At 50.9% G+C, this 27,630-nt stretch overlaps 1 protein-coding gene across 4 annotated transcripts in view; it reads right to left on the bottom strand.

The window, feature by feature from the left end:
* Positions 1-27,630, bottom strand: part of LOC122378746 (SAM and SH3 domain-containing protein 3-like) — a 65,876-nt gene that overhangs the window by 23,754 nt on the left and 14,492 nt on the right. For 3 of the 4 annotated variants that reach the window (XM_043360202.1, XM_043360204.1, XM_043360203.1), the window contains exons 2-3: positions 26,408-26,703; positions 7,147-7,227 (exon numbers count right to left, since the gene is read on the bottom strand). In XM_043360202.1, the coding sequence (XP_043216137.1) occupies positions 7,147-7,227; positions 26,408-26,530 (204 nt within the window). In that variant the 5' untranslated portion in view covers positions 26,531-26,703. The remainder of the gene's footprint in view (positions 1-7,146; positions 7,228-26,407; positions 26,704-27,630) is intronic. The other variant, XM_043360201.1, reaches the window with a different exon arrangement.

Consider the following 27,630-nt stretch of genomic DNA (forward strand, 5'->3'; position numbering starts at 1 on the left):
CCGGCCGTCGCGCGTCGCACTGATGTCTCAGTTTCCCAGCGGCGGCGGCCGCTCTGCGGCCATTCTTATAAAGAAAAGAACGGAGGGACGCTCCGTCATTTCTGAGATTAGACGGAATTTGGTTATCATAAAAGGACGAAGACGAAAGACGGAACCTGTTAAAAGAACGAAGCCAGATTGACGCTACCCCCACCCAAAAGGACGCGTTTCCGTATCATAAAGAGACAAAGACGCCTCTGGTGACGTAAGACTTTGCGTTGTTCGTGAAAAATAACGCACCAGAAATAGCGCTGCTCTTCGGCAGCGCTTTTTTACGGCATTGATACGATATTTAGCTGGTTGCGAGAGCAACTTGTGCGAAATGTGTTTCAGGCTGCATGCTAATCGATATGTGAGCTGTATGACATTGGTCGGGAGTTATTTCACACGAAAATTAGTCAATTTGACATGCAGACCAAGTACCTATAGACCGCCACCTTATCGTTCTGCAGCTATCGTTGTTTATCGGGCATACACATTAACAGGCAGGATTGGACACCTTGAGATGCAATATCCAGTAAGTGGTAGGTGTTTACTGTTTGCAACTGCCTCCCAGTAGCTCCACCCTCACCTGGCCTGTGTCCTGTGTCCTCTGGCGCCTCGACTGGTATCACGGTTGGAGGTCTGAGTCATGTGGCACTACAACTTCTCGTTAGCACTTTATACACCCCACCACGCTCAAGCGCTCTCGCTGGACTGTCCTCGCTGTCCCCACACAGAGAAGATCCACAGGCCATTTCTTCCCCCGCTCCCCCTCCCCCCTCTTTAGCGTGGCAGTTCGTCAAAACAACACCTGCGCCCCCGTCTCTCTCTACCTACTCCTTCCCTCTCTCCCTCCCTTTCATCCCGAGCCGCGGCGGCGCGGCGCGCGTTCGCCGCGCGCCGCGTCGTCCCCTAGAACGATAAGATGCCTTATCAGTATCCCCTCCTCTTTTATCTCTACCGCCTGTCCCGAGCCGCCACGCTAACTCAGGGTGTCTGCGTTGTTCCCTTACCGCTTATTAGACACCCTATCACTGAGTAAGACATAGGCATTACCACATTTATACGGAAAAACAATCTTTGGTGGGTTTCAGCCTAGCAGGAAAGACTACAACATATTACATACTTCGCCTATCTATGTATATTATCCTTCATCGTAGCCAAGGCCGCCAAGGCTATGTATCGTAGCAGACAACAGCCCCCGGTCCCATAAAAATTCAAATATGATCCCAAATAATCGCAGGTTCTCATTTTAGTATACCTATATAGCGATCACACAGTATTTTCTTAGTCTTATTGCATTCTTTGTGACGAAATTTATAAGAAAATGTTGCAGGAAATAATTCCAGTTTCATTTACTAAAGCTCTTGATCATTTAGACGAAAAACGCATCCTAGCAAAACAACGAAGGGGGAGGGGTAGAGGGACGGAACCTTTATGATAACCAATAAGGACGGAATCGTTTAATTCATTGAGTTCTTTTTTTCCTTCCGTCCCTCCGTCCTTTTTCTTTATAAGAATGGCCACTGGCCGGCCATCGTGGTCGTAATGGCCGTCAGACGGCTGGTCCACGCCGTAAAACACGGCCAAATATGTGTCAGCGGCTCGGGCCCGAGAGTCCGGTCTACGGCGCCGGCTAGACTCTGCTGGCGGCGGCGGAGACGGCGGCGGCGAGCCATCAGCGTGGGTGCAGTGGTGGTCTTGATGGTACCGTGGTTTGATCGTTCCTACTTCCGTCTTCCTACCTTTCGTGCGAGCAATTAGCGGCAGCTAAGGCTATTGGTCAGCTCCCGCTACAAATTGCACTTGTCATTTCAGCGCCGTTTCTACCAGACAACTACATATTTAGCAGCAGAGTAGCACGGGAGTCCCGCCTAAGAGAAGGCGCTGGCGCAACGCTCGAATGTGGTCATGAATCATGCATACGAGGCAATGTCCGGCTGGGATGACGTCTTCTGTCTCCGAGAATCCTTATGCGTGTTCTGTGTAAAAAGCAGCATGATACATTACACAAACGCAAAACTAGCCTTGCGTGACATAGAGGTGACAAGTATTTAAAGCATGACAGGTGTGTTTATCAGAGTAATAATGTTCAGCCCGCGAACCAGAAAAGACTGCAGCAGCCTGAGAATATCAACATTGCACAGATCATTAAAAGTAGAAATGTTTTCTTGAATTGACAAAGATTAGCCAAAAAGCCAAACTCTCGAGACTATCACATTTTTATCTGAGACTACATCAGAAGGAAGAGTGAAAACAAATAAAAGGACGTGAAGAGAGGACAGGCACTCGACGTGGAATCCAACAGAAAGCATCCCTATGTAGCCGACAGGGGCAATTGAACACACGCTGAGTCGTCACCTTTTAGTGGACAATGGGCTGAACGAGAGGCCGGCAGATGTTTTCAAAGAGAAATCTTCACGCTCAGATCGGATGAGACACGACAAACTTGAGGGCTGATCACAAGCTCCATCAAGGACGATACAGCCGTAAAAGTGAAACCGTTATACGAGACAAATACTACACAAAGCCGGCGTGACGGTGTAATGCCAGAATAAAGCACAGAACACGCGGCACTTCAGCATGTACACGCTAATGATTCAAAGTAAATCAAAGCTCACCGTGAGTTTGAAAAATGGTGGGTAGTTGTGATAACAAAAGAGAATACAGGTCATGAATGAATTGCGAGCTCGCTTGAAATGAATGCGATGGCATATTGCTGAACCTCGTGCCGATTCAAGTGAGTGCCTATAAAAAGGTCAAAATCACTTTCACACTCGGCACTTGCAGTGCGTCATGCGGAGGGAGTTGCGGGGCGCCAGAATAATGGAAGGAGCACAGCGATGTCACGCGGCCCAGCTGTGGCCACAGGTGGTCGGTGTCCGCGTCACTGCACCGACACCGACACCACACCGGTGCCGGTGGCTTAAATCGGCACACTGCACCCCGCCGTTCGTCTCCCGCCTCCCACCACCGTCTCCGTCTCCGTCACCGTCTCCGTCTCCGTCTCCGTCTTCGTCTCCGCCGTTGTCGTCCCTGCCTCCTCATCGAACGCAGCCACCTCACCGCCATCGCCCGTCGTCTCACCGTCACCAACCGCCTCTCTCGTCGCCTCCGTCCCGATCACCAGGTGACGAGCGAGCTCCAATGGACCGCTACCCAGACCCAGTTCCGCTCCGACTAACGGTCTATTAGCGTGACGGTTCAATATCGCTCCCCTATCTGCGCCTCCCCAAATCAACTCGCTCCGCTCCGGCAAACAGGTCCGCGCAGTTTGTTGTCCTTCGGTGCTGAGGTACCCGACAGCGTCGCCTCTGTTCTCCTGACAGCGTCATAACATCATGAGGCCGAGATGGGCTGAATCAACCACGAACGGGTCGACACCACACCACACCCTCAGTGCGTCACAGGGGCACACGTGGGGTCGAGTACGGGACAAAGAACACGCCGGTGCACCGCCGCAGGGTACGCCGGGGTCACGTGATGACTGACAAGCTGCACCGGGTGTGTGGTAGAGCCAGTCACGTGGTGAGGTGTGCGCTGAACCACAACAGCTGCTGATGGGCCGCTGATGAGCTGGTGGAGTTGCGGAGTGTGTGTGTGTGGGGGGGGGGCTGCAGAGGGAGGGGAAAAGTGCAGACGCGGTACAGGCTTTGATCAGATCGACTCGACGAGGTGGCGACTGAGCAACGAGCGGCAACACGGTTGGAAACACGGCGGCGGTGGACGAGCGGCGCCAGCAACAGACGAGAGCTCTCAGGAGACGACAGGGGAGGCATGTCAATATTCGGCTGCCACGCACCGCCTTTGGTGTGGTCCGAGAAGCAAGAGAAACGTGTTAAAGAGACGGGGCACACGCGCGCGGTGGCGCAATAAGCGATGGGAACTAAAGCGCCTACTACGCCGCCATTCCCATTAGCGCCGCCGTCGACACCGTACTTCAGTACGGCCTGGCGTAGTGGTGTCGTAACCGGCTGTGTAGTTTTTCAGCCTGTGTGGCTTGAGAGCGAACGTCGAACGTGTTGGCAGCTCCGCTCCGCAGGGCAGCAGCGCGGCGGTCGGTCACGTGCGGTTCTCGATGATACGTGGACGGCACGTGGGCATTCCAACGGAAGGAAAGTTCTCCAAGCATGTCAATCACAAGAAGGAAAACAGTGCGACGGACAGTGATACAAATGTAAAAATTGAGATGGATGAACACAAGGAAAAGGGCAAAAGGGCAAACGTAGCGGGGAGGAAAGTGATGACATCAAGGCGTGCAGTCAACTGTGCTGTCATGAAACGAAGTCTCATTTCACGTGAATTCCGTCACTCTTGATTAGTATCTAGGAAACTTTTTAAACAGTTGGCGGAAGTAAACGATAATTGCATCGTATCTGCGTGCATAAAGCCGTGCACTGTGCTACGGTAGCTCATATAACAAACCTGTCAGCCACTGATAAATACAGCATCACGCTGTTGCTATTTCTGTCAGTCAATGAATGCCGTTTGCTAAGTTGACTCATCGCAGTCATGAACAGCGCTTCCTGGAACCGCAACTGGACCGATTGGATGCATGTAATCCAATACGACATGCATATAAGTGGCTTATAAACGCTACTGACATGGCGTATTTCTGTCACGTGCTGGGTTCTTCAGCTGAAATGTCTCGCTAGGATTAAACGAATAGCAGCACAATGTAGCTGTGAACTGGCTATGGAATTTGAAGGCTATAAAAAGAATCGGCCGACAGTCACCATAGCGGAATGCGACCGACATTCCGACATTATACCACTGTCACCCAATCATTCGGTGGTGTAAGTTCGAAATGCATAGGTACCTAAAACCATGTCTCGCGGGCTTCTAAACATGAATTCGAAGGTGACGTAGGCAATCCATCTTTCAAACTCATTGGTCAGAGTTAACCAATTAGTAGGCTTTACCTTTTGGGAGCTTCTAAACACTACAGCATATCGAAACTTATGCTTTATTCTGAACAACTCCGGTCGTTGATGACCGAACAAACGGACTGTTTCGTCTTACAAAGAATTCAGCGAATGACTCCAGCTCGGGCATCGACTCGTGTATGCTAACAGACATGACACAGGAAAAATATCAAACCGATGCGTGACTTCACCGTGGCAGCTTCCGCTGTTTGTGTTAGCTTTGGGCCTGGCAACAGGTCCACTCCCATGGATGAGCTCATCACCCCCCGTTTATCTTCTGGGGTGTTGCCAATGTTCTACTCACAACCGATCAGTCGTAAGTCGTTACGTCTCATTGTAAAAAAAACTTTTGGATAGACTGATACATTTTGTGAGATAGCTTTATGTTCAGAAAGCAAATCCATATCCCCTGAGTTTTAATCGCAACAATAAATGATGTGTCGATCATCGATGTAAATACATAAATACCTTCCTATCAATTTTCTTTGTAGTTTTGACACCCGTTCATCTCGTCCACACAGTACTACTCTGCCGTGAGGCATATCCAGGCGGCACTATATCCCGCATTCGTGCACCGTGTGGTGCGCAGTATGATCAGACCCCTCCCTGTCTCTGATCACGGGCCAACGAACCAGCGGACGCGGCTCCTGCAACTGGCCATCGGTGCAGCGTGCGGAACAGACGTCCGTCGCAGGCGCGCCTCAAAGCTTCTGCGCCGCACTGTGCTGAGCACCGAGCCATGGCTGTTAACAGAGCTGTGCGGGTACAAAGCATCCGACCGCTTCACAGCAGCAGGGCGGGGAGGCAGGTATACCAACTGCTCAGACGCAAACATTGCATCACGCACCATTAATCATGTGCACGGAAGGAAAACTGAAAGGAACGAAACTGATCACACTATATCGCAGGCATCTTATCACCCTTAAAAGCAGCATCAAAGCGGCCATATTTTCTAACCCCGGCCATTGGAGTTGGATAATTAATTGACGCGGTGGCTATGCATTGCATCACTCTCATTCACCAGGTGCCGTCTGGCTGCATCTTGGCAACAATCAAACAGCTCGTGTTAGCTTTCTTCTCGGCACCATGAAGTCCATGATACATAGCACGGCTTTATCATGATCTTTATATGACCAACCGCAGAACCCGGCAATCAGGCATGATGCCACGTCACGTCCTGATGACGTCACAATGACCAAACGAGCTGGCAGATCTGAAAGCAACGCCGCCGCGGGCTACCATGACGCGGGAGACGCTAAGGAAGATTAAATGAGCGGGCTTTTAATGTTGTGCAGTGATACAGTGCCCGTGCCTTCCTGGTAGAAATCAGTAGCCATGCGGCAGACCAGGAAGCGCGGTAATTTGGTTTAGTCGGAGTTCAAGGTAACAGCTATGCTCGCAGTTTAGTGTAAGCGATAAAAGTGACATTTTTGTGAAATACCCAATAATAAATAGGCATGACGGTAGCGATGCGTTCTTGATTTGTAAGTAGAAAGACAGACCATACATACACAGATAAATTTTATCTTGTTCGCTATATCAGCCCAAATGACCTCACAAGGCCCGATCAGAATTATGGTGCAAAGACGAGTGACTAACATCAGCCTGCAAGTAAAAAGAGTGTTATAAATATGAGGAAAGGCGGCACATCAATGCTCGCGCGCCAGCTATGTCCTCTCAGCAGTCACTGCCTTCACTGCCGCCGGTAGTGCGTGATTGAGTTCTCAGTTCCGGGTGGTATTTCCAACATTTCCAACATGGTGTCATATAGTGGACGCTAGTGTTGCCGTGCTGACGTGATGGAACTGCGTTTCCCTGTCGCATAGAGACAAGGAAATGCTACCTTGATGACCGGTAGTGTTGAAGTCAACACGTGTCCGCTGCTCTTTGAGGCATGAAAATGATGTTAACACTGATTTCCAGGGAAAGCCGTAATGAGCTGCTTGAGGAGATGGTTCAAAAGGAAGGACAAAAATTACCTATAGTTATCTGTCTGTATGTTCAGTGGTTAACATTTCGTAGACAATATACGTATTAGCTGTGTTCTGGGAATAGATTTACGTAGCTGGTCTTCCGGATGTCTTTGATATAATGATATATAGGTAGGTAGTTTGCTGTCGCTGTGGTGGTACAGCATCATACTCTATAACCACCAAACCGACAGTACACCTATAAGTAGCTAGCCTGAGTAGGTACTCACATGAGGGACACTGCTGTCGATGATGACGTCATCCGGGCCCATGTCGGGGTCCTCGCTGAGTGTCCTCTGCTGTGAGCGTCCCTGTCAGGAAACAGACGGTACCGGTCAGTTCCTCTGCCATCCTCACAACATCCACACACTGCCACAATCAGCAAAGAGAGCACATGACCCGCCGCACTATACCGCGGTGTCAGCATTAGCAGTAACGGCGGCAGGGTCCGGGGAGGGGTGGGCCCCGGACAAAAGGCCGGCGCAGTACCCTCAGGGCCCAAGGTCGGGTGACGTCAGTGGGTGCTGTTCGGCGCCGGGGGTGGCCGCTGTGGCGCTGTATGAGCTGGCTGGCGGTATATTAGTCCCCGGCGCCGCCCAGAGATAACGGTGAACAGACTCAGCGGCAACGAGCCGGAACTGCACGGCACTCGGACTGCAGGCGTGCGCCAGCCGCCCCAGAAAAGCCCCGTTGGAGTAAACACGCTACGGGTTTAGCAAAGAACACAGCATACAGCGCTGGCTGCGACGTCTTAGAGCGCCGCGGATCAGTGTGTAATGACTGGTATAGAAGTCGGACTTGTTCGACGATCTCCGCCGCGTCCAGCGCAGCAACAGGCGGGTCTCGTCGGTTCGGGAGCGCCGGCTTGCACCACTAACTGATGGTGACCAGATGTCACACAAAACTGTTCACGAGCGCAACGCTGTGACAGAACAGAGATGGAGGTGACCAGGCTCGGAGCACTGCAAAATGTGCACCGACGGCAGATCCCGCGGCTCTGTTCGAGAGAGAAAAAAACGAGGACGGCTGCAGGCCAAGGAAACGGAACAGATCAGAGGATAAGTCGGACACGCGGCGGCCTTTGCAGGATTGTATAAACAAGCGCTGGTCTGAGGAGTGTGTCCGTCTGGGGGAGTTACTGCAGAACAGAGACCAAGCAGCTTTGACTGTCGTTACCAGGGCAGAATGAGTCGGATATCTAACGGGGCGCTCGGAAGCGGGCTGACTTGTCAACCGTTAATGCCTGCTATTAGATGAAGCTAAGAATGTTCAAGTAAGCGGTTGGGTGGACTTCACTGGATTCGGTTTATTACCCCTTCCTTTCTTGTCGGCGTGGGTAAGCCATGATTGTCTAATGGTAGGCTTCGTAGCATAATTAGTCACACAAAACTGGGCACCATTCTTGAGCAGCACAAAAACCCTCCCTCTACAAAACCCAGTGAGGCGCGACTCACGATAAGTCCTGGTGTTCTGGCGACGTCGGCGGCGGCGGCGGCGATTAAATAGAATAATTGTTTTAATATTCCATTTTTTACTGTATAAAATGAAAGTCCTTTTTTTCCCAAAACCTCTCGAATCCCCTTTATTTCTTCCCAAAATATGTCACCGAAAAAGCATCACTCGTGCGACGATAACATACACTGTGTTTTAACAAACCTCTCACTCGGGAAAATAAACCTTTCACTCGGGAAAACACTCATGGCAGGAATAATGGCATCGCCCAAACATTCCCCTCCCCGTGGAGCACCTTGGGCTCCACCAGCTGACTCCACTAGCTGACCGTGGTGCACCTTGGGCTGCAGTAGCTGACTCGTACGGCGGCTCATGCGTTAGTCCACTGCGGCGAATTCCAGAGGACAGAGGCGTGTGATCGGCCGGGTGCATTTGCGAGGCCCCATACGAATCTCGGCCACGCGCACATGACCATCGCGGCCGGGATGGGTGCGCTCCACACGCGCCAGAGGCCAACAGCCGCGCGGTGAGGCCGGGTCCATGACGAGCACGACATCGCCTTCTTTGATGTCTGGCTGCACTTTTGTCCACTTGCCACGACGGCTCAAGTTTGGCAGCATTTCGCGAATGAATCTTCGCCAAGTTTGGCTAACGACCTTCTGAACGTGCCGCCAGCGGCGTCTGGGGCACGTCACCTCCTGATCGGGTAGCTCTGGCGCGAGAGGGCCACCCAGCTGTCCAGTGATAAAATGGTTTGGCGTCAGCGGGCTGTCGTCTCTGCTGTCTGAGCTGGTATAGGTCAGTGGTCGGGCGTTCAGCAGACTCTCTACTTCTGCGAGTGCCGTTTGGAGCTCCTCGTCCCTGAGCATTGCGTTGCCGATGATGACCCTGATGGCCCGTTTGGCTGACTTGATCAATGATTCGAACACGCCGCCGTGATGGGGAGCATGAGGCGGGTTCCAGTGCCAGCGGATTCCTGTTCGAGTCATGGCGTCTGCTATCTTGTCTCGGTCTTCTGGCTGAAACAGACTGGCGAGCTCCTTTTCTGCACGAATGAAGTTGGTTCCATTGTCGCTTGTAACTTCAAGAGGGCGGCCGCGCCGAGCGGCCATTCTTGAAAATGCCAGGAGAAAACTATCAGCTTCCAAAGAGCTGACCATCTCCAGATGTACTGCCCGCGTACTCAAACATGTGAAGATGCAGCCGTAGCGTTTCGCTGTGGTTCTGCGGCTCACTCTAGTGAAGAATGTGCCGAAAAGATCAATGCCGCAGTGCGAGAAAGCCCGCAGAGGTACTCGGACGCGAGACCCCGGTAAAGGCGCCATGACCTGGGTTGCCGGCTTAGCTCTCCGCTTGTTGCAGAAGAGGCATCCTCTGTCGTAAGTTTTTACAGCCTCTCGCCCATTAACGATCCAAAACCGCGTCCTTGTGTCAGCCAGGACGTGGTTTACTCCTGCGTGACGGGTTCTCTCGTGTGCTTCTTGGATCACCAAGGTTGTCACGGCGTGCTGCCTCGGCAAAATGATCGGATGTTTGGCATCATATGGCAAGTTGGACTCATCCAGACGGCCACCCACTCTCAGCACGGCATCTTCCGATACGAACGGCTGCATATCGCGTATTTTGCTGCTTGGGTGCACTTGTTTGTCTCTTGCCAGACACTCGCGTTCCTCTCGAAAACAGTCTTCTTGGGCCTGTTTTATCCACAACCGTTCTGCCACCTGGAGCTCGGATAGTGTCAGTGGGCCACTTTTACGGTCGGCGGCGGCTGCTTTGCAGTTTTTTACGAATCTGTGGACCCATGCCGTGACAGCCAGCAGTCGCGTCCAAGACGAAAAGTCTTCAGCCCTGATCACATTTTTCTGGCTGCTTCGGGCTGGAAAAGACATGGTCACTTTCTTTTCCTCCTTCTTTGCTTCTGGCGATGGGGTGGTCAGAGGAGTGACTGGCCAGTTTTCTTTCGGCTCTCGTAAGAACCGAGGCCCTCTGATCCAGCGACTGTCGCAGGTGAGTTCCGAAGCGTGTATCCCGCGGGAACAGTCGTCAGCGCTGTTTTCCCTGCCGGGCACGTGCCGCCATTGCATCGGGCAGGTTTTTGACTGAATTTCTCCCACACGGTTCGCGACGAATGACTTGTAGCGCCTGGAGTCTCCACGGATCCAGTACAGACTGTTCATGCTGTCGGTCCAGAACGTGTGCTGTTCGGTCGGGATCTGCAGGGAGATAGCGATCTTCTGGCTCAGCTGTAGACCGAGACAGGTCGCCAGAAGCTCCAAACGAGGGATGCTGACGGCCCGTAACGGTGTGACCCGAGTTTTGGCAGCCACAAAGGACACACTCGTCGTGCTATCTTCATAGTCCACGCGCAGGTAAGCCACAGCGCCATACGCCTGTTCTGAAGCGTCTGTGAATATGTGAACAGATTTCTCTCTCACATCTGTCTCTTTTTCCATAAAGCAGCGCGGCAGCCGCAGTTGGAGCTGTTGTAGCTCTTCCATCCAGTGCTTCCACGACTTCAACAGGTCGCCTGACATCGGCTGGTCCCAGTCCAGACCTTGACGCCAGCACATCTGAAGGCCGATCTTGGCTCGGACTACGAAGGGTGCTAGTAGACCTAGGGGATCGAATACTGAGGCGAGTTTCGATAGCACCCCTCTCTTGGTGAAGCTAACGTTTTCGATGGGCTTGAATGTGTAGACGAAGGAGTCCTTTTCTGCGTCCCACAGTATTCCAAGCGTCTTCGTGGTCGGGAGTTTCTCATCTTTTGGACCGAAGTTGCACACTCGATCTTCCACGGGAACATCTTTCAGGACGGCGGGACTGTTTGAGCACCAGCGCCGGACAGAGAAACCACATTCCTGTAGACAAGCGGTCAACTCGAGTCGCAGCGCATCAGCTTCTGCCTCGCTGTTGGCTCCAGTCATGATGTCGTCTACATACATGCCCGTCTTCAGCACCTCGGCCGCCTTAGGATACTTCTCTTGCATCATTTCAGCATGATGAAGCAAAACCTTTTGGGCCAGGAACGGTGAAGCGCAGTCACCGAACACCAGTCTGACTGCTTCGTATACGGCAGGCTCTTCTGTTTCTTCCACATTCCTCCACAGGAAGCGATGGAAGCGGCGGTCTTCGTCTGCCAGGCTGATCTGGCTGAACATTTCTTTGATGTCGCCGATCAAGGCGTACTGTTTTTCGCGGAACTTGATCAAGAGATCAACAATATCTTGTTGCAGTTTCGGCCCGGGTAGCATCTCCGTGTTGATGCTGCGCCCGCCGTGTTGAGCCGCGGCGTCCATGACGATTCGCACTTTAGTGGTCTCCTTATCTTCACGCACAACCGGAAAGTGAGGTAGGTACCACGCTGGCTTGATCCGGTCTTCTTCTGTGACTTTACGCACGTATCCCTTCGTCAGGTTTTCATCCATCTTGGCCTGATACTTGCGCATCAGCTCTGGGTTCTTGCTTAGAGTTTTCTCTAAAGACCTGAGTCGTGCCAACGCCACCGTCTTGTTGTCGGGCAAGCTTGGCCGCTCGTCTTTCCATGGAATACCGATCTCATAGCGACCGGCTTCGTATCTCAGTGACTGGCTGGCCTTTTCTTCAGCGATTTTTTCTTCATTTGACAATGTCTCATGCTTTGTCGTGACCAGTTCATCGACTTCCCAAAATCTTCTGAGCAGCTCCTGTTCGTTTACTACGGCTGAAGCGCGTGCTCCGACACGGGGCCGGCGTGCTGGCGGTGGAGCTGTGGACCCCACGGGCCCCACGCAGACCCAGCCCAGTGGTGTCCGCTCTGCCACTGGAGTGTGCGGCAGGCCAGTCCGGCGCTCCAGAACTTCGTGCAATTCTGGATAATCGCTACCGATGAGTAGGTCAACCACTTCAGAGTCAGCAGGTTTCTTGAAGTCAATATCTTGTAGATGGCTCCATTTCTCCTTGTCATCTTCCCAGTTAATCATCTCGAGCTCTTCGCAGACGACCGGAAGAGTCCATGCTTGCATTCTTGTGATGCCATTGCCGTCATTGGCGGTACCGACACTGATGCTGACTTCGGTTGTATTTTGGTTCATGACAGCTCCTCCCAGAGTTGCAATCTGAAGATTTTCTTCGTTCCAGATAGCTCCCAGCGCGTGCGCCACGTCTTCTCGGATGTAACTTGTGTCGGATCCGCCGTCCAGGAAGGCATTCACGAGCATCTGCCGGTCACCGAGGTTCACCATCACGGGCAGCGTGCGCAGGGCTACACGGCGCCGGGCGCAACGGTGCAGTCCACCGGTGGTTGTCACCCTCGGCGGCGGCGGCGGCGGCGGCGGTGGCGGCGGTGGCGGCTGAGAAGCGCTGGCGCTGGCTCCCTCTCGGCCGCACAGTGATTGGTGATGGACCCTTCCGCAGACGCAGCGGCCTCTTCTGTCGCAGTCTGCCGTCCGATGTCCTCGACGGAGACAGGTGAAGCAGAGTCTTTCTCTTTTCACGATCTCCCATCGAGTGTTCAAGTCCGCATTAAAAAATGCAGGACAGTGCTCCAGGGCGCGGCAGCCCTGTCTACAGACGCAACACTCGGCGGCTCTCTTGGTAGCAAAGGTTCTTGCGGGCATTGCTGAACCGCTGCCTTGTTCTCCTGTTTTGGTGTGCCGACTCGGCTTCACATGAGGACCGTTCTTGGCGTACTCGGCACTCATGCAGTGTACCGCAGCTCGGCGTTGCAGCCACGGCTCGAGAGACAGCAGATTTTGCGGCCAAGCGTTTATGAAACACTCCTCAAAAAACGCATCCCGCTCCTTAGCTGGCAGCTTTCCAATAACTTCACGAAAAAGGGTGTCGGATTTTATGTTGTCCGTATCCTCTAGACTCTGCAGCTGTTTTGTTACAGATGTCACTCCATCAGCAAACGCTCTAAGGGCAGCTGCTTCGCCAGTCACCGCTGAGAGCTGATGAAGTCCGCGCAAGCTCTCTTGAACGAGGCGATCTCGGCCACCGAACCGTTGTTCAAGTATTGCCAGAGCCGACCTATATTCGTTTTCCGTGAACCCCAGGCCTCCTACCGCTTGTAATGCGGGGCCACGCAGTTTCCCTTTCAGTCGCAGCATTTTCTCCATCACATTCATGCTTGTGTTTCCGTCTATGAACACGTTAAAGGCTGCGATGAATTCCGGATAACGACGCGGATCTCCATGGAAAGTTGGAATTTCGATTTTCTCTAGATGATGATGGTATGTTTGCGGTGGGGGCTCGACGGGCGTAGTCTCTCTGCTGTTGCTCAGTAGCTGCCTGGCTTGACTGAGGCTTGCCCGTTCAAGTGACTCCAGTTCGGTATAGCTGTCCATTTCGGTTTCGAGCTCATCTTCACCAATAGCTGTCAGCAGTTTTTCGTAGCTTGCACTCAAAGACGCCTTTTTCTCCTTAACACTATCAATACATAAACTGATCTCTATCTCAGCTGCTCTCTCTTCTACTAACCTGTCCAAAGAAGTCAGACTGCGGGTATACAGGGCCTTCTTTACCCTTACTTCTTTTCGTAGTTTTTCCATCTTAATTCGATCTTGGATTCCTAGGATCCGGCCCGGAGGACCATGTGTTCTGGCGACGTCGGCGGCGGCGGCGGCGATTAAATAGAATAATTGTTTTAATATTCCATTTTTTACTGTATAAAATGAAAGTCCTTTTTTTCCCAAAACCTCTCGAATCCCCTTTATTTCTTCCCAAAATATGTCACCGAAAAAGCATCACTCGTGCGACGATAACATACACTGTGTTTTAACAAACCTCTCACTCGGGAAAATAAACCTTTCACTCGGGAAAACACTCATGGCAGGAATAATGGCATCGCCCAAACACCTGGTATTACGCTGTCATTTCCACTGCTCTTTATGTGTATCCGGTCAGCTGAGTGAAGCGAATCGCGGTTCCTCCGCGGTCTCTTCCGCATGAGTATTGTTCACAGAAAGTTACTGGTTACATGCAGCAGCGTAACTTATTTGCATGAAGCTACGAGGCATGATTAGAGACGAACAGTGAGGGAAGGGGAAACGGTGAAGAGTTAATAACAAGTGAGCACGTGAGAGGGGTGACTGTAACAAGAACAAAATAATTGGCAGGTGCAGAGCTCAGAAACAAGGCGGGCAACCCCGATATCTAGAAGATGGGAGCATGAGTTGTGAGGAGGAAAACACTCAGCGAAGATAGGAAAACGGCGGTGAGGGGGATGTAAAAAGACGGGAGGCAGGCAGTCGATCACGGTTTTTGTGCTCGGTGGCGGGCCCGCCCCGGGCGCTGCAGAGCCCGCTGTCGAGCAGCAGCTCTGCTCCCGACACTGACAGCTGGTGGTGGACTCCATCAGACCCTCTGAGGCGCTCCCACGCGGCGGCCGGCGCCCGTTCCCAGTCGATCGCGCAGTGACGCCCGCTACTGACGCGACTGAGGTAACCATCCTGACCCGCTGCCAGGAGGCATACGTCGTCCTTATTCACGAGAATTCGCCACAAAATTGGCATGGCCTAGAGAAGGAGGTGATTTGTTTAATGGGCGGCATGTTTTATAAATTACGCTTTCGAACAGCCACGAGCAGCTGAGAGGTAATTTCCCGGACCAAATTTATTCATCACATTCATGGTGCATCTAAAGTCATCATCAGCTGAGCGGGTGACAAGCAGCGACCCATTTTTAGTGCGCGAGGTGACATTACTTTCACAGACACGACCCCGTCTCCTTGACATACCTCTCCTCGTGCATGCTGAGCATTTCACATATCAGCTTAAATCGAAGAAACTATCTATTGAAATCAGCCACATAAAAACTTACTGCCATGCCAGGATAAACTATTATTCCTGCTTCTCTCTTCAACAGATTCAGCCAGCTTAGGGTAGTTTTGCTCCCTGATGCAAGTCATCTACACTGAGACGGCTAACCAGAACCGTGGAAGTTCCCGGCACAGCAAAAGCAGGCGGCAATGCCAAGTAGCTTGGTGGCGGGCTGACGCAAGCTTAGAAGTAACTGGGTGCTGAAATTGTGTTGTTTTCACTCACTTTTTGTGGTCTTGTGCCTAAAGTGGTTCGATAAATTCGGTACACTATCTGAGCACGAATTGGAAACGTCCCAATCCCAAACAGACAGTATCCTAGCTATCAAACAACCGGCAAGAAGTTACAAATGCTGCAGAGGGCGGCTCAGTTTCGGTGAATTTGTGGCTCACAAACAACTCTAAGAAGCGAGCACTTCGAAGGATGCGGTGGTAACCAAGCTTGTTAGTGCCATTCGTTGTAGGAGAATGTGTTGTGAGTTCGTTGTGAATCGTGGGTCAATGAGACACGTTGATTTAATGCTTAGAGTCAATATGCGTTGGTTCAACATAGGAACTTAGGAAGCATATTTATATTTACAGTCGATTTATGCACCAAGTCGATTTATTTCAAGTCAACAGCCAATCATCTCGCGATAACCTCAGAGACTTTTCCATTTAACCTGACGCTTTGAGCGCCTTTGACTGTCAACACTTTTAACCCGCGCCCGGCTGGGGGTCCTGGATTTCCACGCCCTGCTGGGGGGGGGGTGTTTGAACACCCCCCCTTCTAACTCGGCTCCTGGGCCACGTAGCGATACGCGGAAGGCGGCGTTCGAAAGAGCGTCAAAAATAATGACGAAATCACTTCGATCAATTTTTTGGTCAGGTCAAAGGTCAGGTCACCAGAGGTCATTGAAGGCAAAATTTCGCCGATTTCCAGGTCGAATATCGAAAATTTCCAAGAAGCCAGCGCATAACTCGGGAACCAATAGAGCTACAGCGCCGCAGAAAAGTGCATTCGATAGCCCTCTTAACGCCCTTTCTGATTAATTCCCTCAGATTTGACCTAACGTCAACGGTTTTGCCTGCAGGGGGCAAAAACTGCAAAAATAGCCGATTTTTTCGGAAACAGTTTTTCTGCAATAACTTTTGACCCAAGCATTGTACGAGCTTACTTTTACCGGCATCGTGTTCCTCTCGTCAAGACGCATCGAACGAACTATAATTTGACCTTGAAAGGTCAACTTGAAAATTTGACCTCAGGTCAAGGTCATGACCTGACCGGAAAGGGTCATGTTGCATATCAGTCGATCCGTATCGTCGAGCTGAACACATCTAAGGCGTTTTCATCGCTCTAGCATGCCTCTATCAAAAGTTATTTGCGAAAAACTGTTAGATACCATTCGTGACCTAAGATGACCTCAGGGCATAAACAGGGGTCACAGACACCATTTTCATGTTCAGTGTGTCTAAACCACTTGTAATTCAGTGTTTGGGAGTGTTTATAATGTCTTTCGTCCAAAACAGGCGCATTTCAATTTTCTCCCATTGACTTATAATGGTGAGGTCGCAAAATTGACCTGACCTTAGGTCATCGATATCAAAATTCTGAGATATACATTTTGTACATGCTAATGCTCTTAGCAATCGCTGAAAGTTTCAAAGCGATCGGTCACTCGGTGTAGCTATGACAGACATTGAAACTTTTTATGAGGTGAGGTCACTTCGAGTGACCTGGTGACCTGACCTTGAATGACCTTGGTCTGAAATTTTCACAACATGTGTAGAATTGATGTATGATAAGGTGTACCAAAAACGGCGGCGCTCCGCGCCGCCGTTTTTGAGATATTCGCGAAAAACCACAGGGGGGGGGTGTTCAAACACCCCCCCCCCAGCAGGGCGCGGGTTAATGACCATCTCAACCTCAAAGCACATCTCGCACATCACGATGGGTTTGCAGACAGGTGGTGCTCAACCGTCTCCTGAGCCGTTAACCCAAACAAAGGGCGCCCCGCGGCGCCTTTGAGTGCCCTCAGTCGTCACGGAGCTATCTGCACCTTCACGGAGCGGCGCCGCGGGCTCCGCGGACGACACGCCGCCGTCAGACGGGGTCAGGGGTCAGCGCGGCCGTGGTCGCCAGGTCACGCGGGTCGGCACGGCCGCGTACGCCGCCGAAAGCGAGAGGGCGCCCGGGGGCACGTTTGACCCGCAGGTCAACGCGTCTGGCGCAGCCGCTGAGCTCGTGCGTGGCTCTGCGTGAACTGACAAATTAGACCAGCGGGGGCGATCGCCTTTCTCCTGCGTAGTCTCCGCTGCACCGGCCGGGCGCTCTCCGCCGCTGCGGTTTACGATAATGGGTCATTAACACGGCACAACGGGTGCTAAGGATTATCCCAGAGAACCTCCCTGCTTGCTGTGTGGTCCCCAGCTTCGAGCTGCGCTGCAGTTGTACCAAGTGCCGTTAGCGGAGGAGGCTGGAAGCTGATGGAAGAGCTGATAGAAAAGCTTATTACTGTTCGATAGAAGCTTGATGAGGAGAGCAGAAACGAAGAGCCTCACGCGATAATAGTCGCACGGGATATGGAGCTGCTCCCCAGTCTATCTAGCAGCACGAAATGGTAACCCACGAGGAGCGGCGTGCTGAACAAAACTCATTTCCGGCTCGGTCGATTTGTCACTCTCGCCCACTCTCAGGCTCTTGTATTTCTCTCTTTCTCTTTCGGAGCACGATCGTCACGTGGGAGCTGATGGCCAAAGACAGGTAAGAAGCATTCTCTGTGAACGTGAGGACGCTGAGAACACGACAGACTTCACCCAAGAGGCCGAGGGTCACAAATATGGTCAACCGTGTGGAGATAATAAAATTAAGGCGTCCTTTATCTACATAATTAGTCATCTTTATCGTATCGTTATCAAATTATATCGTTTATATATAAGAGTAGTAGATATACCTATTGGACACTGGACAGGTATGTAGTAAAGAGCCAGTAGTCTACGAATATATTAAAAAAACAATTATTTCTAATTGTTTTTAATATATTCGTAAACTACTGGCAATTTACTAGAGTAGTGTCTGTAGCGGTGTACAAATCAGGTATGCGATGCGCCTTGCAGCTTCAAAATGTGGAGCCAAAGAAAAGAAAGATATCAGATATGCATCTTGTGATTTGCGTTTGAATGACTGACGTTGTCATGGCTGCGCCGCGTGTGTGACACGCCCGGCCTCTGTGATTGCTGCACAAAGGCGGCTGTTTTGACGAGGCGCCTGCAGCGTGGCCGCTCCCCCGCCGTGGGTAGGCGTCTGGCGGCGTACGGTAACTCGGCACCGCAGCACAACAAGACATCCATCAGAGGGAGCGAGAGGGCGACCCACGACCTCCGCCTTCCCGGCCGGATTCGAAATACAGGGTGAGCCATAAAGATTTACCCATCGATAAATTCACTTTATTTCCAAACGGGTTGGCGTGGGTATGCTATCTTTTGCATATATGTCGCAAATTTGTCTCCAATCCTGACAGTGTAGCTCATTTTGTATATGCTCGTCCACTGTCTCTGCTACGCTCCTGAAATGCGAGGTCGTCTTAACGCACATCCGCCGCTCCTGAAATTCAGGATTCACCACTGGGTGTTGGCTGCTGAACACTCCTTGGTCTAAAGAATGCTGGGCACAATTTATCCCAGACTTCAGCCCCACGGGCTTCGCAAACTGAAATATCCTGAAAACCCGACTCTACCTAGTCCCTGAAACACCGCAAATGACATACGGCGTAGCATTGCTATAGCATGGGTGATCGAGGAAAATAAGTGAAAAGACGGAGCGGCGACCGCGTGCCATAGTGCTTTCGCGTCTCGGGCGCGTAATATAAGAAGAATGCAAGCATACAAAAAAAAAACAGACTACATTTATTAGTTAGGAGATGACGTTGCTAGGTATATGTATGTAAAAGATGACACAGCTATGTCAGCGCGCCTTGAAACAAAGTTAAATTTTCGATGGGTAAATCTGTATGGCTCACCCTGTATTGTATCGACCATCGAGGAGACACTTACCATCAGCCAGCAACTCGTGCTACCCCATGTTTAACTGTGACAGTGCGACATCCAAATGACATTCTTCATCTGTGTAGTGTGGTTGTCACTCCCATTTTGAGAGCTTCCATCATGCAAGCACACATGGTATTGTTGCACGACGGACATCCCTCCAGATCAGTCCTTCGACCTTTCGTTAGATACGGTCCTTTTCCTCGATACCCACCCACCCCAATAGCATACAAGCGTGGCACTACGAGGATATTGAGCGCTATTGGATTACAGCTAGCCATAATGGTAGGAGATCGGTCATGGCAAGTGTAATAAGGAACGCTACCGAATGTCCTTTCTTCTCTTATCGCGAGGCATATGGCCAGGCTACAATGTGAACGGCTGTAATAAACTTTATATAGGTGAAGATAATAGTGAAACAAAAAGAACCTCGTACTAAGGCTGTACTAAGGCTGTACCTCGTACTAGGCTTGAGACTGTTCTGGAACGAACACTCACGAACTGCCCTTATCGACTAGGTATCCATCACAGCAGAACTGTCCAGGTCACGACCCATGACTTCACACATCTTTCTGGTCTCCAGAGCCGAGACCAAATAAGTTCAGATTTACTTCCTCGCCCGGCATTTCGCCACGACAGAGAGGCGCTTTCGCTGCCAGTGTTCCGCCAAAAACGAGACCTATTGCTCAGGAAGTCCTCGAGTTTTCGCTGCCCTGAGCTGAATTCACACGTCAGCGGCCCAGGATTCGGACCCCAAACCGCCGACGACCCGTTAGTCGTGGGAGTTTACCATTTTTACCGCAAGCTCGCGCAATCGTTCGACTCGCACGAGCGAGTACAGCGCTGTCCGACGGTCCATCCCCGTTCAAACGAAAGTAGACGGGTTCGAGGCACGCTTGTCCACTCGCAGATCGTGAGGGTCTGCAGGTTCAGATTCCAGACCGCGATTGCTCCGATTTGATGAGGTGAACTGACCCGACCGGTTCGGTTTCCCTTTCAGCCGTGACGTCCAGTCTGTGTCGACTCTTCCGGCAAAACTGGTCCAAACCGACGCCTTAGTTACTGACAGAGCTGATAGTGATACGTCATCCGGTCAGCCGAAAGAGAAACTGGTGGCCGGCAGTTGACGACTTCATTAAGGATCATGACGCCTGTCTGCTCTCCTCCGGCCTTCTCCCGCCTCTTTCACTCTCCATTTCGCTGGAGCTGACTGCAGGCGCCCGGGGGCTGTTGGGCGGAGTTGCCAGAGAACGGGCGGAGCCGGAAGAGCTGAGTGGAGCCGACCACGCCCGGTCGCCGTGTAAGGAGACGGGTGTATCCAATGAGATGGGACGGAAGACGCTGTATCGCAGAACGGCGAAACTAAATAGTGGAAACTACTTTTGTCGGTGATACGGCAGCCACCCAAAGCGGAAACCAGTCCATTTGCGATTAAACCATTCTTGTTTCCTTCACGAACTGCATTGAAATTGAATGCATTTTCTTGATAACGGTGAGACACCGGCTATTGCGCACGAACAATGCCTCAGATTTTCCGGTCCAAACAGCACAGCCTTTATCATACATCGCTCCTTTTATAATTTGGTGAATATTTAGATACACTGAACAGTGAACGTTTCAGTGCCGACGCCTTGCAGCTACCCTGTCTTATCCTTGGTCACGGCCCAGCTGTCTCGAACAGATCTGCCGTTCGAGGTCCGTGACGCCATTGTGATCATGCTCTACAGCCATGAGTGCCACAGAGACACGCCATTATGTGGCCCATTGTTTCGGGCGCACACGGGCCCGCCACGGCGGTCCGTCGGTCGCTCAGGAATGTCTCCGGGACTGAGGCCGCACCGGATGTGGCTGCACGTGTCCAGAACATGATAACGCGACACGAAATCCGCGCTATCGTCAGGGGTACGCGGTGGTCAGGTTCACCCTGCAGCCCTGGGTACGCCGCGGTCAGCGGTGATCATTGGTCACGTCGCCAAACCTTGGTCCCGCCATGGTTTTGACTCATGCCTTTACTATGTCATATGGACGTTTAGGTGGTTCTATCACCCGATAAAGCATAAGCAGCTCAAGCTGGTAATTCTATGTAATGGGCAAAAAAAAAAAATATATGTAATGGGCAGATGTCGTGCATGCCATGCGACGGCCACATAAGAAATAAAACAGGAACTTGACTTTACTAGAACCTGACAGCTCAATTTCATGAGTGAGCATCAGCAAACAACATAAAACGCCGGTCTGTGACTATGCAACTATGGCATTTCATGTATTGACCGTCACGGGCTCAGTTCAAGGTGACACGAAGAAACGTGACGCCGGGAGCAGCCGCAGCTCCGCTCCCGAACCACCAGCAGAGAGCCAGGCAGCCGGAAAACCACTGCTGGCAAGGTTAAACACGACTGATGCTCAGGAAAAGGGAGCTCAGCCGTTTGAGCCTGTGATTTTCCGGGGTTCGGCTCACGGTATACGGAATCACGCCGTGGGAGACATGCCGGCTGATTTAGACAAGGCCATGGTGTGCTGGGGTGCCGTGCGGTCTGAGTAACCAATTAGGCAATCCTCACTGGAGGCAAGGTCAAGTGGGTTGTGGCATTTTTGGATGGTTCCCCCGCTCGGACAGCAGTTTATTATTACAATATTTTAATACATTGACATGAGCAATGTTAAAGCGGTTCTCGTTTGCGGCATCGAGTCACATATCAAGTCTTTGGGAAAAATGAAGCACATGGGTCTTAAACCTTGACCCTGGTGATGATCTATCTGATGTCATGACTGTGAAGTATAAATTATTTTTAGAACAACCAGTGAAAACTAAGGCAACCGTGTTAAAACTGCACTGTTTATGGAACGAATCGAGGAACGCTGCAGTGACATCAAAGGTCATGTCTCAACAATGTCAACATCTTTGTGTTACTGCTCGGTCGCAAATCACCGCTGCACCTTCGTGGGTGGGTGGGAGCGTCGGGGGGCTGATGTCACCTCTGTAGACCAACTGTGCTGACACCAGATGCTCGGGGTGGGTACACAGAGCGAGCAGAGACGAGCTGACGTGCAGTGCACAGGCACACATGTGACAAACGACATGTTTGGTCGTACGGCCAAACAACACCACTGACGACACGATTAAACCTTCCGGTGGTTGTTTTGAATGGCGTGAGAAGACGACATGCGGCCAGTCGAGCAAAAACTGACGCATCTGCGGCGGTTGCAAGTCACATAGTTGAGGGGTTGACCACTGGTGGACAATATGATTATGCCCTGCAGTCGTGGCGAACCATGCATGTCACTGTAAAGGTCTGATTCAAGAAATGGCTGGCGATTCACCAAACCATGGAACGTATTGCTGTTAGCCGACAATGTGTGAGAACCAGGAAGAAAGTCCCACGGCAGCCGCAATAAAAGCAAACCAAGCGCTGAAATCTAACCACAACTGCACAGCAGCATGCACAAATCAAGGATGTGAGCCAATTTCATAAAAACTTCGATCATCGAGATATTCAACAGGCCAACAGCTTTCTATACAGGTAGATCGCATATCGGCATCGCTCGTCGCCTATCTCGCTAACGAGTTTTGTCAGCCATCATATCGCTGATGTGTCTCCGCTCCTGCACTAATGATGTCTTGTTGCGGGGCCGTTACAGACGGGTCTAGGAAGGAGACAGAGAGCGTGACCTTGCCCGGGGCGGGGTCACGCGTCAGTGGGCACAGTGCGCAGTTTTGGCCGCACCCGCGGCGGAGCCGGGGCGTGGCGAAGACGTAGGCGGAGCTGGGGGAGGAGGGTTGGGTGGGTCTATACGCTTCGATCCAACGTCGCATGGCTAGGGAACAGGATAAGAGTGACAACAACCGCATATGATGTTCACTAAAAATTGACACAAACTTTGAATGACTGCACATCAAAAGTGAAGCAAGCTATTATGATGCAGCTTAGCATGGAGATAAAAGGGACATTTTTTATCATACCGAGCATACAATTTCACGGGTGTAATGAAAACAGTCGCGTTGGAGGTCGTTTTAAATAAGGACCACCGAAAGCCCATTGGCAGGCTTTTCCAAAATAGTACGTCAATGGGAGAGTCTGGCACGACAAATACCTAATGAAAGCTTAAAATGTTGAAATTAGTTACATACCGTATGGTGTGACGAAAGTTCTAGTGGGTGTGGGAGTCAGAAAATCTGAAGTGGTGCAAATGTGAAGATATTGACCTAAGGAAAGGTCGGGGCCCCGAAATTGCACGTGAGGGGCTTTTTGGCACCTCACGGCGCAATGTTGTTGATCAGTAAGGTATTAACTGTGCCTAAGCGAAGAACATGTATCACACCTGAGGCTAGGCTGAGTTACAGCTGGCGTAAATGATTTCTCGAAGCGACTGAGAACAACATAACGCAAGAGAAGTAAATATACAATGGTCAAGAAAGGGCCAAAAATTGCAGAAAAAGATCGATCTATTTAAGGAAGAAAAATCATGTTTTTGTCAAAGGGCGGCAATTAACTAGTTAATGGAGTGTTCTGTAGTGATGTTATCAATGATACAAGAGCAAACGTCCATTTAGCATCCAAGCTAACGCTGGATGCCGTGGTACATGTCACATGTGTTATTTCAGAGCATATCATCAGTTCACTTTATTCCTCCAGGCCGGTCCTTTACAATATGATACTTTCTGAGCCAAGTGTATTATTTAGCACTAGAGGTTCATGCAGAACAACATATGTAACCAGAAGGTGATCTTCTGGTCCGACCTCGCGCCAGCACACTAACCAAGGGGCGCCTTGAGGAGCCCGGCCGATGTAAAAATTGCATGATTGGAACAAGGCCCGATAAGCAATTTGCCACGACTGAAATTCAACAAATGAGTATCTAATGTGATTTGCCGAAGGCTATAACGTATGTTGGTGTCTTTAAATTTGATACAAAACATCAACTGGCTGCTCGTTACCACCATGAATTGGCCAAATTCCCGGTCCACTGGTGCCAGAGCTTGTGAAAACACTTCCAAGAAAATGTCCAAAAAATGACCTACGGGAATCAGGCAAATCTGTTGACGGTCTACGGCTTGCAGCAGATGCAATGTGCATTACAACAATGCCTCGTTTGTTTAAATCGGTACATTTTTACCGAAGATACAGCCTGCTAAACTTTGTCTCAATTTTTAGTGAACACATAGTAGGTGAAAGGAAGAGCACTGTGGCATTAAATCAAAAGCCAAACGAAAGAAAAACCAAGCCAGAACCGCTAACGAGCGGTTTCTCGAGGGATTGCCTCTACATCAAAGCATACAGACAACTGAGAACATCGACGAGAAGCTGAAGCCATGTGAATAGCGAACGGAGGATGCAGGAAAACGGCCAGAAGAGGAAAATATTCGTCCGAGAGGGCGATCGGAAAAAATGTTAGAAATCTCCTTCCAGTAACAAAGAACGTCTTTTCAGAAACGAGCTGCTGGAAGTAGGTATCTTGTATTTGACGTTTACTCCCACGGTAGAGCATGTGGCGCAGGATACAAAGACCCTGTTTGAAGTTCCGTTATTATGCAATAGTTCGTTTGGTTTGTTTTCAGGGAGATTATGCAATACAGCTGGACCACAAGCATAATTTTCACAAATGTATGCCCACACTGGGAGAAAGGCGGCCCAACCGTCTCTGCGGCCTGCTCCCCATGGTGGATAGTTTGTGAAGGTAATCAGCAACACTGGAGTGGAGATCGTAACTATCTGAACCCCCGTCGTTTCGGGCGTGCTTCCGTCAGTATCCTTTCCTCGTCAAAAGGGCGCAGTTTAATCACAAATGCTACTGCATGGATTTGATTTATGTGAGAGCTCGATAATCCTTCTATTCCAATCAATAAACGTTTTCAAAAAGCTGCACTTTGTAACCAATCATCAGAGAGGTAAATGCATTGCACCTCTGAGAAATACCATGCAACAGGTAAAAGTCAAGGTGGCGAATAAGAACTAAGAAGCACCGCATTGACAAATGACGATTTCAGCCGAACATAATGAGCCCATTAGCAGACGTGATGGCATCTCTCTTCCGGTCGCGAACCGTCCCACCGCTGATGATACAGCGACCCGAACGGGAGAGACAGCGGCAGGTCGTGAACAATCCCCCACAGCGACACACCGTGAACAATCTCAGACAGCGACACAGCGCGAACAATCCGGCCTCGCGTGGAACAATACCCGGTGGGCAGTGCCGAGGAAAGTGATCGCGGTCGCCGGTCAGTGATCACTTTCCAGTGGCGCTCTCACAAGTCACACGGGGCGGCGGCTGGGCCTGCACTGACCGACCGGAAGGGCTGATAGGCAACTATCTGTGTGAGGCATAAGCAAGGAGTACAATTTGAATGATAGGAAAAAAGACAGGGAGTAGAAGCTAAAGTAATGATACTTGGAACGGATACAACGAACGCCAATGTGCGTTCGAGACAGTGAGAGAGAGGGGGGAGAGGGAGAGGGAGAGGGGAGAGGGAGGGAGGAATACATTTTAGACATCAAGTCCATGATTTGGCAGCAGTGAGTATGTTTATCGTGTTCGATTCGAGCTCGTTTGTAACTGATTACGTATCCCTACATTTTTCCCAGACCATGCACCAACTATCGAAAAGCGTTCCAACACTTTGCATACTGCTGACGCCGTCCCGGCCGCAGGATGCTCCCGCGGCGTCTGATCCAGCCTGGGAAGGGCTGGCCTGCGGCCGAGCTGCGTGAGGGAAGGAGGCTCCGTCGGCCGCCGCATTCCGACCTCCATAGGAATCAGAGAGTATCTCGGCGGCTTTGTGGTCGACGATACTATCACAAAGCACAGGGCGATGCTGCAGATCGTGAGAAACCCTGAATATGGAAGAATGTGTGCGATTCCACAATGAAACCGTATGTAAATGAGTTTCATGGAAACCACTTAATGCTGGGAACACTTCGCAGCATGTTACAGTGACACGCTAAGCATCGATTCAGAACTCTTCCGGCATGTAAAACAATGCTAAAAACAAGAATCTTTAATAGGAACTCCAATGCCGACCACATATGAAAAAAATCTTACAGATGTCTAACTCGATGTAATGCACCTAATCTCCATTAGCCCAGTGCCGAATCCCGAATATTTGGAACACATGTCTCACAAAGACCTGCTAAAACACTCACATATCTATACCTAACGGCACTTGAACAGGGGGCAAGGGTTCAGCTTTAGTTCCAGCTTCTCTAAACCACCCAGAAACTCACCTGTGAGGCGCTCCGACTCCGACGGATCTTGCGGGCCTTGTTCAGCATGAAGGTCCGCACCGCCTGGGGCGTCCTTCCTATGTGACTCATCAGAGTTTCATCCTTCGTGAAGACCGACTGCATCTTGACCACTGCAGTTCACCGAACTTCACTTTACAGCGAGTTTCAACGCTTACACACTGGTAAAGCCAAATGACCGGCTTTTATAAATCTTAGGCATCCATCTTCATTTGAATCAACACTATCTGCGGCGCTTATACAAATTTCACTCAAATAAATTATTTTGTTTCTGCAATCTGTTGAGAAAGATTGACATAGGTTAGTGGTATATTTTGTTACGTTGAACACCAATTAGCGTTCCTCAGCGTGAGCGTTCAATCGTTCAGTCAAACTAGGCCAATCATCGTGCACGCATTTTTTAATGTTTCCTCACAGACACAACAATCGAGTTTCACGCCTGCTGTGAGGCGGGTCAGAGCAAAAACTACTCCAATTCCCAGCAGGGCATCCCTTTCGAATCCATTGTGCGCGCTGTGTGCCAGCTCGGTTAAAAACCGTCCGTAATTGATCGAAGAGGGCGAGGAAGAAAGTGGCCTTTGCGCTCTCCTCCGCCGGCGCCGGTCGGAGTCGGAGACTGCAGTGCTGACGGTGCGCTAACACCAGCCACGGCTGGACCTGGCCACGCCCTGTTACTCATGTCCATAACCAATTCGAGTCACAGTTGTGACCGAAGGTCGGACAGGCCTATTTCAATCCATGACTGAGCTCAGTTACAGCTTGAAGGTCATACGTAGGTTCAGCGAATCAAACCAAAAATATACTATGTCGAGCGACGATGAGCGAAATCTGTGACAGCAGAAACGAGGGCGATATTTGACAAAGTCACCGCAGAGATATTCGATCCACAGCCGCGCCCAGTCGAGCTGTGACAGAGACCTGTCAACAGGTGAGCCATCACCACTGAATGCCTTCCGACGAGAGATCTGACACCGGCTGCTTCCGGCTCCCAAGATAGCCGCTGCACCGCGAGACACGGAGCAGGTCGCGCCAGCGGACGGCTCCGGCGAGTCGTCTTTCAGGAGGAAGTGGCGGAGACAGACACTCCGTTGTCTCTCCAAACAAGTATGGCCCGTAAGCAGGTCTGGGATCAGATGGCCTCCAGGAGGAGAGGTCGCATGGCCTGTAGTGTGACTGGGGTGCTCCGCATTCCACAAGCCAAGTGA

This window comes from Amphibalanus amphitrite, unplaced genomic scaffold, assembly GCF_019059575.1.
Source record: "Amphibalanus amphitrite isolate SeventyFive unplaced genomic scaffold, NRLGWU_Aamphi_draft 000064F_arrow, whole genome shotgun sequence".
Classification (NCBI taxonomy): Eukaryota; Metazoa; Arthropoda; class Thecostraca; order Balanomorpha; family Balanidae; genus Amphibalanus; species Amphibalanus amphitrite.